Source organism: Engystomops pustulosus, chromosome 6 (genome assembly GCF_040894005.1).
Source record: "Engystomops pustulosus chromosome 6, aEngPut4.maternal, whole genome shotgun sequence".
NCBI classification, from domain to species: domain Eukaryota; kingdom Metazoa; phylum Chordata; class Amphibia; order Anura; family Leptodactylidae; genus Engystomops; species Engystomops pustulosus.
In genome coordinates this window covers 49,692,843-49,716,038 of record NC_092416.1, presented here as the reverse complement: position 1 = coordinate 49,716,038, position 23,196 = coordinate 49,692,843, and the positions used below count along the sequence as shown (strand labels likewise).

Here is a 23,196-nt window from a genome sequence, read left to right as displayed (position 1 = left end):
CATTTTTTGCTGTAATGGGACCAAATATTATCAATAAAGCTTCATTACAGACACCTTACAGCTAATTACTGCAATCTGGGACTATAGTAAAGCATTCAGAAAGCTTCAAAAGAGGTCCGAGGGGTCTGTCTAACTATGGGTTGTCTGTAAGTTGGGTGTCCTTAAGTAGGGGACCGCCTGTATATAGGTTATATATAAAAAATCATGGCGAGTGTACTACATGTACCTATACTGAGGTGCACTAGAACAGTGTTACTACAATAAGCGACCACACGAGTATTAAAAACATACTGCATGGCACTCATTCTCTAGGCCAGTCTAACAGGGTATATGGAGTGCAGGTTGTGGGACATACGTTAAGCAGTATTGGTATACAGGCGACACTGGCACTATATAAGCAGCACAGCTCAGGTGTGGATCATACCTGCTCTGTCAGCCTTAAGCGTGTCCCAGACATTGCAATTGAAATCGTCATAACCGGCTAAGAGGAGGCGTCCGCTCTTTGAGAATGCTACAGAGGTGATGCCGCAGATGATATTGTCATGAGAGTAAACCATCAGCTCCTGGTCTGCGCGAAGGTCGAAAAGCCTACATGTGGCATCATCTGAGCCAGTGGCAAAAGCATTGCCATTGGGGAAGAACTGGAAGAGGGGAAGAAAAAAAAAATTATATATATACCTGGAAAAACAAAAATCACCTGTATGCGATTGTGACAGCTATTCCATGCGGAGATTTCTTACAGAAGAATCGGGATGGAGGAGAAAATCAAAGGCTCCTTCAGCCTTGTTTGAAACGGTTTCATACATTTATAAAGACTATTGTCCCAATGACACCTCCCTTTAATGCATTAAAAAAATATATATCTTTTAGTACAAAAAAGAAAAAAGTATTTTTATAAAAAAGTTTTATTCGTTACAAAATTGGTGATTTCACCACTGCCCTACATTACTTTTCCTGTAGGTGGTCCAATTGCTTAAATCGTATACTGCAATACTACTGCATTAGAGTATATGGCAAATTTACTTCTCATCTATTTCAACCTGGGGCAAAGATCAGAGCCAATAGAGCCAGCCCAGATCACAGGCGTTAGCTGCATTATGCAGCCTGTGAGCCCTCATACATCCTTAATGACACCTGGATGTATGGATCCATCATGTGTTGTTAAGGTGCTAAAGGGAACCTGTTGGTAGCATGTGCTACAGGAAAAAAAAAAAAAGACAAAAAACACAAAAACAGAATATGCCCCGTGGTGAAATACTTGTAGGCTTCCCGAAACGAGCCCGGATCATCTCATCCGCAATGTTCCATTCCCCTGTTATTCTTTATACAATTTTATGAAGGAATTGAGGAATGGTACAGTGCAGGGAGAAAGGATGCTGAAAGATTATTGAACAGAAGTATTTATAAACACATCAGAAGTATGGGAATTCTTCAACATCCCCCCAATTCTCTGCCTGTGTGAAAAAGTCAGAAAATAAATCTATATACATACAGTCAGAACACCTGTGCTCCTTTTAGTGTACCCCCCCCCCTCACTCCCTTTTATGAAAAAAAGCGCTATCAAGAGAAGCCATATACTTACACAGATAGCATTAATGTCAGATTCATGGCCGGTGAAGGTCTGTCGGCACATGCCTTCTCTGATGTCCCAAAGTTTGGCTGAGGCGTCGCAGGCCCCAGACACAAAGCACCTGGAATCTGGAGCGAGGGACAGGCTCATTACATCCCCAGTGTGTCCAGTGAAGGTGGTTGTCTGCTGACCAGTCTCAATGTCCCAAAGAGCGCTGCACCCAAGAGAAGCAGAGACATCATATCACAATCAACGGACCTACAACAACTAAATATGTACAGAGGCAACACAGACTGAAAACACAACAAGTGTCCCATTTACATGCAGATGAATCTCTGGAAGGATAAGGTTGTTATAGAGCAGATAAAGCAGTAAGACCACCCAACCCCCACTAAATAGAGAAAATATCAGGTACAAACCAAGTGGTATCACCGGAGCTGGTAATTATTTGGTTATCATCCAGAAAACGACAGCAGGACAGATAGCCTACAAAAGAGAAGGGAATACTTTAATACTGGAGCTCCCAATTCAACATCCAAGTGGTCTGCAGCCTCTTACTAGTAATGTACTCCTCTTGTATGCAAAAATTATCCTAAATGTTCAGTGTTTGCATAACTGCAAAATACATGACTTTGCTGCAAAAAAGCTGCGCCATTTACACATGGAAACCGATCAGATCAATGTCAGTGTTACACAGTAAAGTTATTAAGTTATACAGCAAGTTGTTGCTCGTTTTTTTAGGTTTTTATCAATTACCAGCAATTTCTGACTTCCACTAGTGGCTGCGACTTCACTCACCTGTGTGACCGGCCAACTCACGGCTCACTCTCACGTTTCCTTCACGGGTTTTCAGGTTGTAAATTGAACAAATGTTATCGAGACCACCGCAAGCCACATAGTTTCCAGAGGGAGCATAAGCACATGTCATTACCCAAGAGGAACGCAAGGGAATTGCATGAACCTAGGAGAGAAGAAAAAAAAAGATCAATATAAAAATTCAGCATGCAAGGAGAAATCAATCCCTGTGTGTGCATGGGGTATGCAGGACTCTTATGACCCCTCTAAGGAGTCCTGGCAGCATTTACCCAGAATTCCTGCTGTAAATCACTTAAAACTGGACTCCTGCTTTTGAGTGTACCGATAACACAAGGCCCCAAAACAAGGGACCATGGGTCTGCTTTCACCACTTACAAATAACATGCGTATGTGTGCATGAGGTCTTAAAGGGGTTGTACAAGATTGGAACAAAAACAGCACCATCTGTAGCTAAAGGCTATGGCAGACATAATACTACATCCCACCTCCCCCATACACACCTGGTTACAGGCAATGTTACAGAGATGCAAGCACTGTATACACAGCAAATAAATTCTGCAACCAAATGCAGCTTTAAGCAATGGGAAAGCCATGTAATCCACAGCAATGTCCATGTATCACATGGATATGTCTGCTATTCAAACAATAGTGTCCCTAGTACAGACAATACTTGTTATGGTATAAACACGTGCCGTATGAGTAACAAATGAGCGAGTCGGCTGCTGGCGACTGCACAATTGGCAGTAATTGCCACTTTTCACCTCCCACGTGCGTCCTTATATGTGCTAACCATAACTTTCTATATGAGGTGTGATAAAGGGGTTTCCCTACTGATGCCGTATGTCTCAGAGGGCAATGTATGTGTAGCTATGCTCCACTGACTTCTATAGGACTACACTCACAGAATGGAATAGTGGTCTATGTGTAGATCAGTCACTTATCCCAGGTTACATAACTAATCTGAGGAATAACAGAAGGACATCACAACACCATGCTGGCATTTACTAAAACGGACATGTCAGGAGAGGAGACGGATCGTCTATAACAAGTCAAGATGTTAGTAAACTCCTCACACAGCGAGGAAGGGGAAGGCACATGTTATATGTACTTCTCACTGTCAAGTCTCCGCACATTGGCCGTTTGATCCTTTTAGTAACAAACAGGTAGTGTCAGTTACTTGGAATAAGAAGTCTGCACTCCTCACAAGAGTCGGATTTTATTAACTCCATGCATGTTCACACAACAGATATTCTAGGGACATTGCCATGATAATGCTGAGCACAGCGCTAAGTGCGTCAGCTCTGCAGGGTTACATTAAAAGGGGTGGATTTTTGGCAAGTATCGACCCTTGCGCCATTGGCCTTTATGAAGGACCCCATTTTTGGGACTGTAGTGTCAAGGCATGGAGTACTTTCATGGACTTTTATTTGTACACGTTTAATGTGTTAAAAACAGACACTTTATTGTGTAGATCTCCCCACCATGGTGCTGAAGCCCCTGCATTCCTATTAGAACCTTACCCTACTCAATAGGAGGGAACAGAGACGCCTGAATTCCAGTTTTGCAGAATTATGGTACAAGGCGTTTTCAGTTTTATACTAATAGATTTAGGCCAAGAGGTATAGATGGACACTAAAATCTACATCAAAGCATCATTTAAGTCACTACCTGCAGCTGCCACTAGAGGGAGTACAAGAGCTAACTGCATATGCTATATACAACCTACCACCCATAATCTCCCCCTAGTGCGGGAAACCAGAATTTAACCCTGTAAACCTTAAAAAAAAAAAGTCAAGCCTCTTGTAGTCCTCATGTAGTAACTTTCTTTATGTCAATATGGGCTTTTTTCAGCAGGATTAGCTTTACTTTCCAATAGCACCATGTTTAGGATTCAAATAATTTTCCATTTCTGTGGGTGACCGGTATATAGCCCCTGACTTTATAACGGGGGGAGTATTGGGGCCTATTGCAAGTCACAACACGGTTTCTGGGTCCTAAGGATACAGTGGTCACTACTAACCATGGTGTCAAAGGACCGAACCACCGGGATTAGAGTCATCACTGTATAAGCAAAGTATTTGGGACTACAAATATATTATAAAATAAGTTTTATTATTTCTTAAGCATAAAAAAGACACATTCCCTTATAATTATATACTAGCTTTTTTTTTTAATGAAAAATTTTCTTAATAGGGAGGCATTCCATCCTTGGGAGCGTGCTGTATGCCAGGCATGAAATCTAACCCGCTGCGAGCGGCTCCCGAGAGCTGAGAAGTGTTGACTGAGACAGGAAGAAGCTGCAAACCGCAGATGAAAGAGGTCAGGCCCTCAAACATCAAGTAACCCAACCACTGATGCCAGGAAGGGAAGAAAAGTTGCTAATCTAGAAATACTACATTAGACAAGACTACGACGAGGCTTCGGGTTACAGCTGCAGCCATTTTCTACCCCTTTCTATATAAATCAGGTCTGCAATTTACCAGAGAATACAACCTTCCCCGGGAGTATAGATAGATTCTATATAGAAATATATCCCATGTAGAAGGCAGGTATATTCATACTTCTAGGAAGAGTTTACACAAGCGCAGGTTTACTTTAGCACACCATTCGCTTCCTGTATCCCTCCACCATAAATCATGAGAGATCTGCTGCAGGAAGAGCTGATGTAAGCCAGGCCCCGGAGAAGCTGCCAGAAGGCTGCCGGTGACATCACAAGCCAACGTATAGCATGCACGCTTAAAGGGGAAGGCATCCAGACACTCTTACAGAGGTTAGAATGGAATACAAGTCTCAAATACAATCTTTCTTTCACTTTAATAACAAGGATATCTGGATAGACAGCAAATAAATAGAATAGTCTAGTTACATGGCAAAATTTACATTTATATGATACTCTAGGTCCCCATGTCCACCCAGTGAACTAAATGTCACAAGACCCAAGCAAGTCATGTCCTGTATACAAAGGTTGTGGTCTCATCCCTGGCGCACCTGGCGCCTCATTTGCATAAAGCTGAGAAACTGGAAAGGTGCTTTTGGAAACCTTAATGATAATATACTTTGCACTGAATGAAAGCTGTACAAATCCATACTCAGCGGACCCCCGATGACTGCTATGTATTTATGGTGGTCTTTCTCAATCCTCATCTAAATGGAGACTTTCAAGGAGAGCGGGATAGAGTGCTGAATAGAACCTGTAGCCCCCACATTCTCCCCATCTCCATAGGCATCACACACCCTAAAATGAGTTAGGCCAAGTTCACAAGAACATTAGAGGTCCGCTCCGCTATGGCAAAGACTAGAGTTGCAGCGCTACATCTGCTGTTAGAACGGACATGTAACAAAGTAAATGAGAGGCTTCCCTTTTCCATCCATTTAGGATGTCCCGTATTCTATTCCATTACAGAATAGTCTAGCAGAGGTGACAATGTAGCCTTACTGATACATGCAGACTGACTACTGTCAATAAAGAATTATAGATATCATGATGTTATTCACACAGACGTGTCCAGGCCAGAGAACAGTACAAGTGTTGGCTGCGTTCCCTTAGAGCATCCATGTCATTGCAGGATTGTAAAACTTGTATGTTCAGTTCAAAGTTCAGTTCACCGGTCCAGGAAACACTGGGCTCAACAGCTTTACTACAGGAATGGCTGAACACACACTTGGGGCACATGCACACGTTGGTTTTGGCTAGTTCTGATATGTAGGCCGTCATAATTTTGCCACTATAGCTTTACACAAACTTTACCAGGGGAAGCACTATTTGGATGACCCCATTAGGGTCTTGTACTTAATCTTGTACTTAAACCAGGGGCACTTACTCATAGATCCAGGCACTGTGCTTTTCTTGTGTTATCAATGGAGGAAGCCACAGCACCCAGAAGTTTAAATTCTGAAAGACTTTATTCACATGGCATCCAGGCATATGAAGACATGACGCTTTGATTCACACGGAATCTTTATCAAGCATAATAAAGCTCGATAAAGATTCAGTGTGAATCGGAACGTTGAGTCTTCATATGCCTGGATGACATCTGAATAAGATCTTTCGGAATTTAAACTTCTTGGTGCTGTGGCTTCCTCCATCGATAGTACCCATTTGGGTTTGAGCATCAGAACCTCCAGCTGCGAGCACCACCCTCTTCAAGCTACCATGCAGGATTTGGATTGCTGCCTTACTATTCCCCTATCATCATATGTGTGTTATCCATGGCCTCTTTCCTTCTAAAATCAACTTTGACAATTGTGCTAATGAAGAGCCTGATGGGTGGCTGGGAGTCTAACAAAAGCTGCTCGGTGCTACAGCTTCACAGTCTGTTACACTGTGCAGGAGCACATCTCACCGTCCTACTGTATGAGATTACAGCAGGCAGTGGGAAGAGGTATGATAAGGGAGCACTGGGAGGGGAGACCTATCAGCTTGTAAAGCTACAACACAGCTCTTCAGACCCATAAGCATAATTTTACAAGTTGTTTTTTTTTTTTTTTAAACTGCTTCTGGGTCCGGGGTGTAGCGGGCCCACACCTTTCCCTCCATGCCCAAGTAACTTATCAGTGAAGGGATCGACATGCAGAATGTTCTTCCGCAAGTATTGCGGTGAATAGTGTGTCTCACCCGAGTCACACCATGCGCCCCAGATTCGTCCTTACAAGTTGATTTTAGAAGAAAAAACACACTGGATAAATATGATTTGCACAGTCATGGTGCCTGTAATTGTGAGCAAATGCCTCTGATTTATCCAGGCTTGATTTTGATGGTAAGGGCAAAGTGTTCTTCTGGGCAAACATAGGCATGAATGTCATTTTTATCAGAGATAAGCACCCTATAAGAATTACATGCAGTCTACAGACCCAACAGTTGTGTATATGGCTTTGAAAGGTTTGTGCTTTTCCTATACACAGGGTAAACTCTAGAGCTTTCCATGACTCGCTCACGCACCTTGTTTGTGGTGTAGCTGTCCCAGATGATAAGCTTGCCATCCTGGGAGGCACTAACTAGCAGCCTGCAGGGAAAAAGGGGACAAAAACACAAGAACATCAGCCAAGAAGTGCAAGCCGTGCAGGAGATGGTCTATTCACATAGTTCATCAATTATGAAAATCATTTCCAGAAAGACATAACATATAGTAGGAATGAGGAAACAGCATATATAGATGCATAGGCAATTCACATACGACTCTTGAAGAGGTTCTCCTATCAGACCATATACATAAGTGCCTATGGATGTCAACAAGGAGCGGTCTCCTCAATAGAATAAAGAAGAGAGTGTTCCACAAGAAACGCAGGGCTGCCCAAATCTCCAACTTGTTACACTGGAGTTCTCATACAATAACACAATCCTTAACCCATCTGTTGTGTTTGTAAAATTGTCCCCATGACCGAAAAGATTATCTGAATTAAAAATATAATTTTCAACCTGGAAGCAAAACCAAGTCAGACACTATGTTCCAGGAAATGGGCTCCTTGCATGCCCAATGCAATGATGCCCCCAGGTATCTGCCCTTTCAGTGGCATTCAGGTGTCAGGGCCTGGAGATCGTACAAAAAGAGAGGCCTGTAGACCAAACACCATAATATCACTGGTCTGTGAACCGCAGAGCTGGGTTGCTTCAATAACAGGTGATCAATTAAAAAAAAAAAAAAATATGCTTTCAAGGGAAGAGTCACCAGATTTTACCTCGCCCCCAGGTAGGATATGAAAATCCTTTCTAAATCTCACCCGTTTATGTGCAGAAAATCTCAACCAAAGTCATGTGAAAATGAGCAGAGAAGAGTCATATTTGGAGTTTGGAGGATGCACGGACAATTTTTGGTTCTATAGTACCTAGAACTGTGGTTTTGGCGTCATTAAAGAATCTAATCTTTCAGATTGCAGTTAAGCACACTGATGGAAATGTAAGCTGCAGATAACAATCCAATTTACTACTATTCCTTTTACTGTCCTCATCTTTGGTTCTATAGATCACAGAAGCACATTGGAGTAGATTTTCTTTTTATAGATTAACAGGTGAGATTTGAATAAATTCTATAAAAGGAAAAAAAAAATGTTTGATCTGCTGATCAGTTTTTTTCTAACAGTTTCTGTATGTAAACTAATGACCAAATAAGAGTTAAAAAAAAGGAACTGGTTAAAAAAAAAATACATGTCTAACTAGCCCCATACAAGATCTAGCTTTCAGCACACTGATTGAGGATACTCAACACCCATCCAGCTGCAAGTTATGGTCATATTTGTCCACCGCTTTGTAGGCAATTTCTTCTCAGTTTTACCTTAGTGTGTGTGGTGTTCTCATAATTATTTCAGTAAAAGCTGGCAGAGAAAGGGACTGCAAGCCCTAAAGTGATAAGACTTCTAGGCCGCCCTGGAAGCCAGACATATAGCCCCCCCTTATTCAGGTGATAAATAAGACTGGCCACCCTTCACATACCTGTGTGAAAGTGGAATTGGCTCAAACCTACCTGGAATCTGTGCCCCAGTGCATAGCATAGATTTTCGCAAGGTGGCCCCTCAGGGTACGCCTAGTGCGCATCTGAATTCGACCTACTGGATCAATATTGGCTGTGATCTAAATGGGAAGGGGGGAGGGAATAAAAAATAATGCAAATTATTAGTATATTTGAATTTTTTTTTTAAGTGGGAGATATCAAAAATCTGATGAAAATGGATGCAATATAACCAAAGTGGAAATCTTACCTGAGCCAGAGTGGCATCTGCACATGCTTTCCTGGCATCCTAAAAAGGACAAAGGAAAATAAGTGTGAACACAAGGTACAGCAAGTAAGAAACCATCTAAAAAAGGTATCACCGGATCTTAATCCTTTCTAGTCTGGTCTATTATGGACCTCCGTTTTCCATAGCGGATTACAATTCAATACTGGACTAGGAATGTTCTATAAAAATGAATTTTATCATATTCTCAGGATAAGGGTGGATGCAGGTGTATATCTGGAAACCTCTCGCCTCCTACAGCTCCAGCTCTGCTCAAATAACTTGCCAGCAAGTATCCAGAACAGCGGGTGCTTGGCACTTGGATACCAGTCCTGCCATCACCCTCTGACGGGGGAATTCACATTGCTCCATATTGTTTCAGAAAACCCTAGTATCTTCCAAATGTAACTACTTCAAAGGCAAGGGACTGGATTTTTATAATGTGGCTCTTCATTACATGAAAGTCTGCACATTACATGCTTTACAGCAAAAATTGTATAGACCAGGAGTAGCTGAGCAGTGTGTAAAGAGTGTCCTATCCATAGGTAGCATGTTATAGAGTTGGTGGAGCCAAGTAGACTATACATAAGGGAAGATGTATCAATCTGTCTACACCAGAATACTGGAGCAATGAGCACCAGAAACGCAGTGGACCACATTTCTTGATGGTTTTAGACCATATTTAGAAAGTTTTCCGACTTGGTGACAGAAGGCTGCGTCAGAAATAAGCCAGTGCACCAGAAACTTCCATATTGTGGCACAGAGAGCTAGACCAACTCATAGGAGGTGCAAAGCACAACTCACTTGTCTAATACTGCACCAGGTTAGTCATTTTATACAGCAGAGAATTGCCTAGTTCTCCTCTGCACTGGTCTAATAGCCACATTTATACATCTCCCTGAAACAACCAATTTTTCCCCCCCTACACGAGTGTATTAATTGGCATTTATACCAAGATGTTTCCAAAAGTGTTTAGGCAATTTTTTTTTGTATAAACATTTCAATCAAAAATAGAAGGCGCTCAGTCCAGACTTGGATGAATGAAGACCACAGTCAGTCAGGTTGGATATTTTTTGTAGTTGATACACGTCACTCTTTGTTTTATCGATTTGTCAGGGTGCTCAAATAGGTTACAGAACCATCGATAAATATCAAGAAGACTTGGCACTCCTATTAGTTGCGTTTTGAAAATCAGTGAGTTTTATTTCACAAGTAAATTAGTGTGGCAATCCAATTAAACATGCAACGTTTCGGTCTATACACAGACCTTCGTCAGGCAAGGATTGCATGGTATACGTGGGAATGAAAGTGGATAGACATGCGGCGCTATGGCGCTGGAGAGGAGATCTCCTCCGCCATCTCCTCTCCAGCGCCATAGCGGCCATAGCGCCGCATGTCTATCCACTTTCATTCCCACGTATACCATGCAATCCGTGCCTGACGAAGGTCTGTGTATAGACCGAAACGTTGCATGTTTAATTGGATTGCCACACTAATAGGAGTGCCAAGTCTTCTTGATATTTAAGTCAGGTTGGATAGACTGGTAGGAACTGGAGCAGCGTTTCTGAAAAAGCCCTTTGAGCAGGAGCTGCATGTGATGTGAAACCCTGTAGAAAATCTCTAGTAGCCATTGAAGCAACAACAAAGTGTACGGGGTGTGACTGCTTCTCTCTTTGTTTGAGACATTGAACAATGTGCATCAGCTCGATCATCTCAAAAGGTGCACAGCAACACATTATATCGCTCAAAAATATTAGAAATATAAAAATTATGTCTGCGACCCAAGGTTAGTTTTCTGCTATTGTCCAGGTCAGGAGAGTTTACTTTTTTGGCTTCCGCTGCAATAACACAACAATAGGCTGAACTAATCCTAGAGTGGATGTGCAACTACAAGGACATGGGTCATAAAGCCTTTCCTTCATAGGCTTAGAAACTAAGTGACACAGTTCTAGACACAAAAAACTAAAAATGTATATTTTGTAATCCCAGCAATTGAGGTAAGCAGGAACATAAAATATTAGTGGGGAGTCAAACCAAAAAGGAAAATAAACTATGTGAAAGAGAAAAATGTACATAGCCGATACATGTCACGGCTCCAGACCTTTTAGCGGATACACTGATCCGAGGAGCTGCAGGAAGTCTGGTCCTGGCTGGAGCCAAGCTTCTAATAACTGTTTAGAGGAGCCGAGGATTAATGAAGGCCCAGGACCATTCACGTTCTGATGTGTACCGAGATAAAGCAAACAGCCCGTGATTTATTCCCCATCAGGTATTTCACCATCTATAGAAGTCATCTCACTCTATAGGACGCCAGGAATAGTTCACAAACCTAAGAAACATGGAGTTGGAACTAGGTCGCCTTAAAGGGGGTTGTACCAAGCTAGAAACTCATCCAAGTAGATAGCAAGTATATCAGTGAGGGTCCAGCTGCCGGGACCTGAGCGATCACAAGAACAACCCCACCCCCCATTCACTGGGTACTTTTGGTGGAGAAAGCGCCCTGCAGGTCCATTCAATAGTATAAGAGGGGGTCAGAAATTGCCAAGCAGTGCACTTGCAAGGAAATAATCCCAAAATTCATAACACTCCATTTACAAGACTAACACCAAAAAAGAATTTGTTTTATTATGTAAAGTTTTTTTTTTTTTAATGAGGCATGGAATAGCATCCTAAAAATAGCGACTAGTAAATAGTTAACTAGTGGTGACAGATACCTCCAACATCCGAATGTAAACAGGGCCTTGCACATACATGTTTGAGATTATATTCTCCTGAATAGATCGCAAGCTCTTGCGAGCAGTGCCCTTGCTTCAATTGTTCTGACCATGTTATTGCGTGTGTGTGTGTTATATAATATGTACACACACAAAGCACTGTGCAATATGACGGTGCTAAGTAAGAATGTATTCTTATTAGGATTATATAGAACTTATGAGAGCCAAACCACAAGCAAAGCCTTCTCCCCTCTGCTTTGTAGGGCTATAATTTACCAGCCCCATGTAACAGTCGATTGTGCGCTGCTGTTGTTGCCAAATGATGGGTATCTGAAGCCCTGCTCATGACCAACGGGGGGTTTCAGGGCTAGGGCCTCAACTGAACTGAGTTTTAGGGACAACGGCTTCTCAGCAAATGGAGGTCCCAAGCTTTTCCAAGAAACCGAACAAGGAGTTGCCATAAGCCATCTAGAGCAGCGATGGCGAACCTTTTAGCGGCCGAGTGCCCAAACTGCAACGCAAAAACCCGCATATTTATCCTGAGATGCCGACCACTTTCAATCATATTAACCTGAGGACAAGATGGAAAATTTGCATCATTTTAGCTTCTTTCTAGTGTCCCTCTGTACACAGAGAATTGTGGGGCAAGCAGAAGGTCCTTGAGAGATAATTTGGTCCTGTCTACACGTTCTCCCTCTTCCTACAGTCCCAAGTAGCAAAGTAAGTATCACTTTAATATATGACTGAAAGCAGCATTTTTTAAGTTGCTTGGAACTGCAGGAAGATTCTTTGTGTCCTGTCTGGTGTGCTGGGGCAATGGCCCGGGTGCCCACAGAAAGGGCTCCGAGTGCCGCCTCTGACACCAGTGCCATAGGTGCCCTTCGCCACCACTGATCTAGAGAAAGTAGCAATGAGTAACACAAGACAAGAATTACAGCACCAAACTTCCAAGGTGGTGCCTCATTGATATGAATACATTGCTGGAATTATCCACCTTGTGCTTTTAATTAAAAAAAAAAAAAAACACACACAAAGAAACAAAAACACTTCTCAGCGAGCAGGTAACCTGATGGCTACACGCCCAGTGCAAGTTATTCATTACAACTCTGATAAGAAATCTTACGCATTTAAGGCATCCGATCAGCCAAAACAAAAAGAATAAAGTTTATCTTTCTACTGCCACGCAGTCTGCAAAAGAGAAAGGAAGGCGAGGCGTATATCTGGACGCAGCCAGAGCCGGCGCCGCACATGAAGGATGGATCTTATTTACATTGCTAAAGTTTCGGCTATTGCTTCATGTTCAAACAGCGAGGAGCTAAGTAAATAGATCCATCCCAGATCAGCAAAAGAGGGGAAATAGAAGCAAATGGGGAACCTTCCAAGTGTATTTAACGCTGCCTAAGACGTTAAATTTAAAAAAATAAAAAAAAAAATAAAAATCCATGAAATTCTTGACTTACTCTGATTTGGTTCTTGAGTTGCTCAGCCTCCTGGCGTAGCTGATCAAGTTCACTCATGGTTCTTCTCTAAGATGAAGCTTCTCTACCACCAACACTCAGTTCTGCAAGGAGAAAAAAAAAAACAGAAGGATTCAGCCTCGTGAAGTATGAACAGAACATGAATGTAGGCAAATGCGATGAGCTGTGGAGATCACTATCAAGTGCAGTCACCCCAAAGTATTAAAGATTAACCCCAAAACTGCAAATTGCATTGACTTGCTGACGCTGTGCAATCCAGCAAACCATCCTTACAATCTATACCTGTAAAGAGCCAGAAACCCCCCAGGTACAGATTTAATAAAAGCCCCATGGGTACCCAAGGGATGGGTTGAATTAGGTAGAGTGATACACACCATTCCAGGAGGCAGATTAAACTGTGTGCCCAGAAATCAAGAATGATTTTTATAGACCTCATTGTAGCATTGGCACATTGTAGAGTCTATCATCTAAGGCCTTATATTTCTCCTCCATTTCTGCTTCCCCATATAATACTTACAGTTCCCCTGAAATACAGGACTGGGCGGCTGTATAGTCCCACAAGGTGCGCTTATGTGCTGCACAGCCTTTCACCTGTCCTCCATACAATGTCATCTTTAAGCCCGAATAGATCTGCGTTACTCATTCAAATCCGGTTAACACAAAACCGGCTGAGAGTCTTAAATTGTCCACTATCCTTCTGACCCTAATCCAATGTTTGCTTTTCTTTATGGCCACTCAAGGGCAAAAATTTGTTAAAAAATAAGCATTTTGGACCCAGAAAGATGATCACATTGTTATCGGTCCACTTTCCATTACTAGGGTTAGGATTAATGGATATATAAATGTGGCCATTTAATACAGATATTAATGCTTACAGATACAACATGCCTAAAATCATACAAAGCCTTTCGACCACCACTACATTATATAGGTGTATACTGAAGAAGATGTGATATCCACTAGAATGAGGGAGATGTGTGATAATATGCCAGATGGCTAAATGCTTCTAGACTAATACACTTAAATCATTAAAAACAGCCCGATAAGTCCTAATACTAATGACAATCCCCTCATCATGGAGGTCTATACTGTTAAAGCTTACCGCTCCCCGCCTGAGCCCGACCAAACACACACAAGAGACTATCTAGCACAACCCAGACAGAACTACATTACAGAACAAGAGCTGAAGCCCACCAGTCAGGTCTACGAGCGCCCCAGCTCACCTCCGTGCGCCGGTCCCACCTCGCAATGCAAGGATGAACCGCTGACACAATTAGTAAAATGCACCCGAGTGTAAATCCCCCTTAATCTGGTTGACGAAAATATTCCTCCCTGGTTAATACTCCTCTTGGCGGGGTGGTAGCTTGCTTAAAGTGCCCTACACGCACAAGGGATGCGTACATTGTGTCAATCATCTTGCAGAGTTTGCAACCGAGTCGGGGAAAGGAATAACCGGAATAGGGTGCTAATTGTGAAAATGTGGACACCCGAATAGCAGGTTAAAGAAAAGGGCCAAATTTACAAGGAGGAATTAAGAACGAACTTGTCCTAAATGTAAGTGGTATCCCCTCAACAGAACATCAACAGAATGAGGGATAACAATCTGATTGGTGGGATATAATCACAGGGGGGGGGGGGGGCTAGGGGCAATTTACCCTTAGGCTAGAAACGCATTAAAAGGAATCATGGATCATATGCTCGGGCAGGACTCCAAGCATCATAGTGACATACAATAGGAGTCCCTGCTTCCCTGCAGAGCCACAGCACCAAATTGTATTTTTTCCCTTATTGATGGAGAGTGGGTCTGCCCTACCGAGTATAGTGCGGCTATCTCTAGCACTTCTATATTCTAGTAGTGTGCAGAGATTGGCATCGCCATAGACATGGAGCATCAGGCCGGGCAGGAGTCCTGCTTCAGAAGTCCCCTATTGGGGACAGGACACCTGTTCTTGTGATTGATGACCGTCAAACCTTCAAGGTGCTCTCATACTGGATTTCTGAGGGCCCGTACTCACTGAGAGCCTTCTCTTCTGACTCCCACATGCATTATTACTATTATGTATGTAGTGAATAGAGGGACGCTGCTGGAGTCGTTTAGCAACATATGAGAAAAGAAGGATAAGCAAGTGGAATCCGACTCATCTGGACCTCATCCCTCCAATATATGCAGAGAGGACTATATCATTTATTTTTTTCGCTCCCAAAAGGCATTTATAGTCATTTTTTTTTTTACCGTGTGTGTGATGCTACTGGTGCAGAAAATATAATCCCAACTATGCAACAAAAGAACCATATAAACCCTTTGTGTAACAAAAAGCTTACACAAAGGTTGAGAGCTACCAAATTTATGGACCCCAGGCGCCTCTCACACTATTACAGGAGACAACTAACCGATTTCAGCATTTTATCAGCTCACTTTACTAGCTAATACAAGGGAGCACAACTATTCCTTTCAAAACAGTAAAAAAAAAACCCACAGCCTTTAGACAGGATTTTCTGTTTCCAGGACATTGGATAAGAAATTCCTAGAAAGACCCCCCCCCCCTCCCCGGGGAGGAGCATCCGAGGAAGTGATGACAGTATGGAGAAGACCCACTGAACTGCAATGCAGCTTCTTCAACCCCAACATTAAGCGCGCCACGGATTAGGATGTGATAATGAGGATCTGAAGAAAATGCTGCGTTAGGACAATGGGAGATTATACTTTCAGTGAACTGGGGAGGGGGGGGGGGGGGGGAGCAAGTGTTCATGAAACCACCAGAGCCGTCTGACTAGATGATCAAACAAGCTTTTACAGGGTCTCTCGCTCATTAGTTATAGGAATGTCCAAGAATTATACATATTTTACTATATAGACCCAAAAAAACTGGTACAGTCCAACAACAAAGTACAAGAAACTCATCAAAAACTCCCCAAAAACTTTTATAGTTTACATCATCAATGACTGCAGTGTGATCTCTGCCAAGGCTGTATTCACATGTGCTGCTGGTCTTAAGCCACGAGCATCAAAAGACAGATTTTTTTTTTTGGGTTTCTGTAATGCCTTTTGCCATGTGTCTTCTTACAGGTAAAATAACAGCCCTAGGACTAGTTCATGCCATCATTTATTGTGAAACTAAAGCCTGCTGCCTGAGAGTTTGGCCTGAGAAACCGGTACGATGGACATTATAGATTCCGGGTTTGGACTGAGAAATCCTGCAAAAGCACCAAAAAAAAAAAAAAAAACTCAGGCCGAACTTGCTCATGGGCAAAAAAAGAAAATCCTTCCTTCAAACTTCTTTGTGTTGCACTAGATTTGTCACCAATTGTTTTATTCTAGCCTCAACTGTATAGGAAAAAAAACTGTTGGGAAAGAGTATCAAATTTCAGGGGCAGGGGGTGGGGGAGAGGCGAGTTGAATACTTAAAGAGGACCTGTTACCCAAAATTTTGGCACTAGGAGCTGCTTACTAAAGTAAGCAGCTCCTAGTGCTTGAACAAACGCCGCAGTGTTAGAAGGATAGAGTTGCTGGAAACCTTCGGTAACGCTATCAAACACTGCGGCGGGGTACAATGTAATCGTCAGACCACTCTCAAAGCTGTCCGACATATTCATGAGGGGGCGGGGTTGGGGCCGGTGACTGACGCATGACGTACGACAGTCACCGTCACCCTATGGAGCGAGTGGGCAGTCCGAGGAAGAGGCAGCGCCTAGTGCCGAAATTTTTGGTGACAGGTCCTCTTTAAGGGTGCATCCACATGTTCAGTTTTTCAGATGCAGTTTTTGATGACCAAACCAGGAGTGGAGTGAAAATAGATAAGTAGTAACAATGATATGTTCTCACTCATTACCAGCCACACCTGCTTTTGGCTTAAAAAACTGCATCCGAAAAACTAAAACGTGTGAATACACCCTCAACATTATATTTGTATTGCATCTATAATATATTTCCTAATGTATTCTGATATTGTATCAGGCTTTTGAATCCCCAATAATGTTGGTTTATAGAATTTTTTTCTCTTTTTTTAAAAACCTGATCAAATAATCAAGATATGAACTGATCCCATCCCTGCCTAAAGCCTTGCCATACATTTTCTTACAAGACATTTTGTGTTGAGATAAAAGGGTCACCGCTTAAACACCAAATGTCCTGGTGAAAACGCATCTGTAGCCATTCATCTACTCCAGTAAAACCTTTGCCTGAATGAAGCCTCATAAAGCGGGAGCGCAGGATGCTGTCTGCACATGGCGGGGCTCATACTCCATACACTCCATGAGGTTTCTGCCGCGGCTCGGAGAGGAAAAGGTGTGGCAAGTCAGTCTTGGGTGTGGGTTCCTCAAGTAATCACCACGACAAACAGCAAAACACTATCCAGACTACAAGTGCGGTGTAAAGCAACTGTGGCCACTTCCCCAAGCGTCCAGGATGGCTGGAGGTTTCTCCAAAGCTACTCCTGCCATTCATGAAAATACACACAAGTAGCAGAGCTTCTGGAAGAACACAACAAGGTATTTTCTATGCAAGTACAACGCCGCTACCTGCTACATGTTTACTAGCAGAGCTAAAAAGCAGGATACAAGTCATATTATAGGAGCACCCAGTGGTTACATTAGCTCCAATCACCCCACAGAGGGAAAGTGGCAAGGTGATGGCACTATAACACCTGGGGACACTAATGCCACTACAAATACAACAGGTCAGTGAAACAAATGTTAGGGCAGAGTGTAGTGACACAGGTAACATTCTACTGCTGCAACTTTTGTTTCACAGGGAAAAACATTAAGAAAAAAAACAAAAAAGCTGTATTTCTGCAATGGTTGTGAAAGATCCCACAAGCACTTGTGTAACTAAAACCCAAAATTTCAGATCATCCCTTTAGCCTTTTCATTTGGGTCACTTAAGGTACATTCACAATTGCATGTTACTCTAGTATTAAAGGGCTTGTCCAGGCACATCAAGTTATCCCCTATCTACAATACAGGGGATACATTTCTGATCGGTGAGGGTCCAAATGCTGGGACCCCCACCAATCACCACAAGCAAATTGAGTGGCAGTTCAGACGGACGCACACCCGCTTCAGAGAAAAAGAGCAGCAGGGTGCAAGGATGACCGGCTGCTCTGTTCATTTGGGACACAATGGTCCCATTCTCATGCCCCATCACTGGACACTCACTATCAGCAAGTTATGCCCTGAGGATAGTGAAAACTTGACTTCTCATGTCTCTGGCTTGAAAACCCCTTTAATGCTACCTACATGAAGGCATGGAACTTGTGCTCTTTGTGATCAAAGTAACCTCAGATCTTGGCCATTAGAACTGTTAAAGGAAATCTATCACCATAATTCATCCAGCAAGAAAGAACATGGACACTTACTCATAGATCCAGGCACTGCGGCTATGATAATGTTATGTGTTATCCATGGCCACTTTCCTTTTAAAATTATGCTCATGCATATCCTGAAGGGATCTGGGTGGTGTTACCAGAGCTCCTCCACGCTCAAGTGCCCTTCTTGCTCAGCACTGCCCCATCCTGTGAAGCTGCAGCACTGAGGGGCTCTGGAAACAAACCTAAGAGTTTGCAAATCATTAGCACAGTGCCTGGATCAATTTTGATGGTATAATTCCTTTAAAGGACGAGCCAAAAAGGACTATAGCAACCTCCTGGTTAACAAAAGGAGCAAATATTAGGCAATTAAGGCCAAAACTTATTATACATGTATGCGCATAATGTAACCATTACAGAGCTGTAGCTCCAGCCTTACCATCATGACACAAAGTACAAAGAAATGTGTGACAAGCCCAGAAAACTAACAAGTTATCCAGTCATTATACATGTGTCAGCCTGATCCAAGGCAGTCCATGGACTGGATGCAAAATCAGAACAGATCCCCAGGTTCTCTTTTCTTGGATGAGTTCATAATTTCTATTAAAAAAAGACCCCCACAAGAGTCTGTGTGAACTAGAATGATGGCTGCATCATCTCTCAGCAATCTGCAGGTCTACAAACATCCAGGTGACGGGGTGAACCTTGGCTGCAGTTTCGCAACAGAGGATTTTTTTTTTAAGCAAAATCTATAGCAAGAACCTTGATGTGTCATTAAGCTCCAGAATTGCCACGTAAGGTTACAGTAACAATTCCACAATACAAAAAAAAGTACATGCAATAGGCTGCCATTAAAGGAAATCAGTCACCAGTATTCACCTACCCATATTAACAGCTATATAATGTACCCCACACTCCACCCAAATCGGTTTTTATTTTCCAGCTACTCCTTCTGAGCAAAAATGTAACTTATGCAAATGTGGAAAAGTGCTTTGGGGGCGTTAGCAGAGCACCGTCACCACAGCAACAACAACGTCCCCTGCTGCACTTCCATCACCTTCCTCATTCTTCCCCCTTCAGCTACGTCACTTCTGGGCCCAGCGATATGTGGAGCCGGAGGTGCTCTCATTGAAGCACTTCAGCCTCATTTACATATTGCTTAAGTGAAGTTATGCCATGGAAGGAGCAGTCGGACAATAAAAACAATGCTATTGTTGGCAAAGCGCTATGTAAAGTAGCAGTTTGGTTTGGGAAATCGTTAAAGAGTTATCATCTGAACACATCTCAAAGGTCCATGCAACTACTGAACTTTGAGATCAGGTGGAAAAAAAAAAAAAAAAGTTTTCGGTTACATATTAGGACCGGTGGTCAAAGAGCAGGAGAAACCACATGTTATCTGTCTGTTGAAATACGGGTCAGTGACCATACAGTGCACTCCATGCTGTAACAAGGCAATGATATTCAGGCCACAAGCACTGCCGGTCTCTACTCTGAGCGCCTCCCTCTTCCATTACAGGCCGACGTCCTATATAGTATTCCTACAGAGAAAGCCATTTCACAGCAGAGGTGCTCCAGGCCACATCCATCATGCAGAACTAAAATTCATTTTACAATGGATTAGTTCTCTCAATGGGAATAGCTCTCGAGAAGGAAGGTAAAATGTAAGCAATGAAAAGTTCATCTAAGAGAGCTTTACCCACAAATATTCAGCCATATCACAATGTGTCAGCATTTATAGCCACCCCGTGCCTTTAACATTTACACCTGGTGTGCTTGTCCAATGTACTAAAGGGGTCATTTCTCAGTTAAAGGTAGTGGCACACCTGGCATTTTGAACCAGTTTTTGGGCCATTTTTAAGAAGTCCGTTAAATAATGCATGCATTTTAAAAATGGATAAGTTTTTGAAAACACATCCGTTTTTTTCCGTTGATAGGTGTTGTGCTATTTAAGGGAGAAAGCAGCCATGTTTTTCAACCACCAGACTAACTTTTTAATGGGGGTTGTCTGACTTCTGCCAATATATCTTTTGGTTTTTATGATGGAAAGATTTCCAATTTTCCTATGTGCTTTCTATATCAATTCCTCATGTTTTTCTAATGCTCTGTTGGCTGTCAGTCTATAGGAAGCTTCATTGTTTACTGTCCCTGATCATGTGATGTCACACAGGTGCAGAGCTCGTTAGTATGACAGCTCTAAGTACACTGATTATAACAAGCCATGCACCTGTGTGACATCACATGACCAGGGACAATATGTATCCACAGGAAGTGAGAAAAGCTTCCTATACAACAGCAGCAAGCAGAGATCTAGAAAACCAGGAAGAATTGAAAATAAATGAAGTAACAGTGGCAGATTCTATAACTTCATCATACAAAACTAAATTTATTTCCTGAAAACGTAAACACCCTGTCCTCTCGACTAGCCAAAGTTTTTGAGCATCTCCACAAAGTTGAATGAAGATGTAGCCTGCTTGTATGGGCACCACTGGAAAAACTAGAGACGTGGGATTTCCTTTCTGGTGACTGGTGCTGGTTCCCGGGGATCAGGACCACATTGGGAGTTCGGTGATCCCCGTTTTGCCGTTACATTCCACATCTAGGAATGGGGACATTTCCTTCAGTGCAAAGAAAGAAGCAGAATTAAGGAAGAATCAGACATAGAAGTTCACCGGAACGTTGACATTTAAAAAGCGCTTTTTTCCAATGTGACCACAGGGACAACAATCCGCCCAAAACACGTTGTGCCTGTTCCTTATTCACTATAGGCAAAATAGAAAGTGCACACACTGTACTCATTGACAACATGGCATTAGCTCTATTTTATGCGCTCACAACATCTTCTAACCTTTTCATGTTTTTCAGGTGCTGATTCCTTCTGCCAAGTACATCACCTCAGGAGAATTGCCAAACAAACAGGTCCCTCCGCTGGGTAAACTCCAGGGTAGACGCGCCAATTAATCAGAAAGCAAACACCTGGTAACTCCGGGTAGAGAAGCCCATCACCCAGGTCTCATCCGTGCCAACGCAGGGATTGTACAGAAACTTTGATGGGGATCTGACGTTGGCAAACATTGGACAACACAGGCTGTACACAAACATCACAACTTCCTAATTCTACACAGATCAGATGGAACGTTTAAGGTTAAGTCCACAAACTCCTTGGAAAGGATGAAAGCCAATGAAAACGTAGACAAGTCACAGGGTTACACTAAGCTACAAGAGCTGTCTTTACAGACAAGACATCGGCTCAAAATACAACCCCCGGAGGTTGGAAAACATGTCAGCTTTCCTCCAAATACAGAGCCACACCTGACCATGGTTTGTATTGGGATTGCAACTTAGGCTACATTTACACTGCCGCAAGGGGGATGTATATACGTCCGATAAACGTCCCCCATAGACAGGGGCAGTACGGTGCAGCGCACGTGGTGCACCGTACCGCTTCGTACCCGGGAAAAATGATAGGACATGTCCTATCTTTTCCCGTATTACGGTGCCGTGCACCATACATCCTTATGGAGAGGGGCAGGGGTGAGCAGCGCTCACCCCCTCCTCCTCTCACCACGCGCTGTCGTGTGCCCGCCGTGCTACGGTACGGCGGGCAGCGGCAGTGTGAATTTTACCTTAGGTGGATAGCGATGAATGGATCTTAGTTGCAATACAACAGACTACTTCTACATAGTGGTCAGCTGTGGAGCTATTTTTATGGACAAGCAATGGGTTTTTTTTAAACTTCAGACAATCCCTTTCAATCCATAGTGATGAAGGTATAGCCACACGTGACTTGTGTCAGGATGGTAGTCTCCCTGAGCACCTAATGCCCAAATCCATATATAAACACCTAATCCTGCCCCCAGAGGTAATGTTGTCACAGCTTATGACGTGTAATACGCATGATACGTCATCCAACGTTTCCATCATAGTGAGGTCATGTCATTGGGCCATGTTGCAGAGCAGACGATCATCCAAGGCAACGCTCTTGACATTTTGCTGTGTATGTGGCTTCCATAAAATAACCTTATTCTGAAAAGTAGTTCACAGTCTTCCCTTGGGGCGATTACAACAAAAAGGAATCTAGGACACCAGCGGAGCTTTACTGAATGAAACGTGGATTCAACAGTTAACACATTCCTTTAGAAATTCCAACCCGGAGATGGAAATCTGGATACTGGACGCAGTCTCATTTATGGCGCTCAGCGTTTCTAGTAACCGGCAATTACTACGGCAGATGCAATGGGCCGCAATGCGCCCACCTGGCCTACAGCTTACAGGGACATGAATCCTAGGAATAAGGGGAAGGCAGCAGGTACTTATCTGCCAGACTGAAATGCTTTGAAAAAAGGATGATCAAGCAGAAACCTCGATTATCTTCAGCTTGAGAATAGATAAGGCAGATCCTTGGGACAGAAATATGATACATGATGACTAAAGATACTATTGTAAGTATTGTTATTGATAAATGAAATTATATGGAAAGAATTTATATGCAAAGACTCAAAAGCTATAGATGCCCTTCATTCTAAAATGTACGATAGGTGACACTAGCTATTAAAGAACACAGGCTGCTTAGATAAGCCACAGCAGCTCCTTATATACGTCCCATATAC

The 23,196-nt window shown here is 42.8% G+C and overlaps 1 protein-coding gene across 3 annotated transcripts in view; it reads right to left on the bottom strand.

Annotated features, from left to right (window-relative positions):
* GNB1 (G protein subunit beta 1) overlaps window positions 1–23,196 on the bottom strand; it is a 44,421-nt gene that overhangs the window by 4,775 nt on the left and 16,450 nt on the right. The window contains exons 1-9 of one of the 3 annotated variants that reach the window (XM_072155999.1): window positions 14,510–14,630; window positions 13,269–13,369; window positions 9,080–9,118; window positions 8,845–8,951; window positions 7,326–7,389; window positions 2,369–2,531; window positions 1,990–2,056; window positions 1,583–1,784; window positions 425–641 (exon numbers count right to left, since the gene is read on the bottom strand). In XM_072155999.1, the coding sequence (XP_072012100.1) occupies window positions 425–641; window positions 1,583–1,784; window positions 1,990–2,056; window positions 2,369–2,531; window positions 7,326–7,389; window positions 8,845–8,951; window positions 9,080–9,118; window positions 13,269–13,325 (916 nt within the window). In that variant the 5' untranslated portion in view covers window positions 13,326–13,369; window positions 14,510–14,630. Of the gene's footprint in view, window positions 1–424; window positions 642–1,582; window positions 1,785–1,989; window positions 2,057–2,368; window positions 2,532–7,325; window positions 7,390–8,844; window positions 8,952–9,079; window positions 9,119–13,268; window positions 13,370–13,803; window positions 13,935–14,509; window positions 14,631–23,196 lie in introns of those variants that run through there. The other 2 variants (XM_072155998.1, XM_072155997.1) reach the window with 2 other exon arrangements.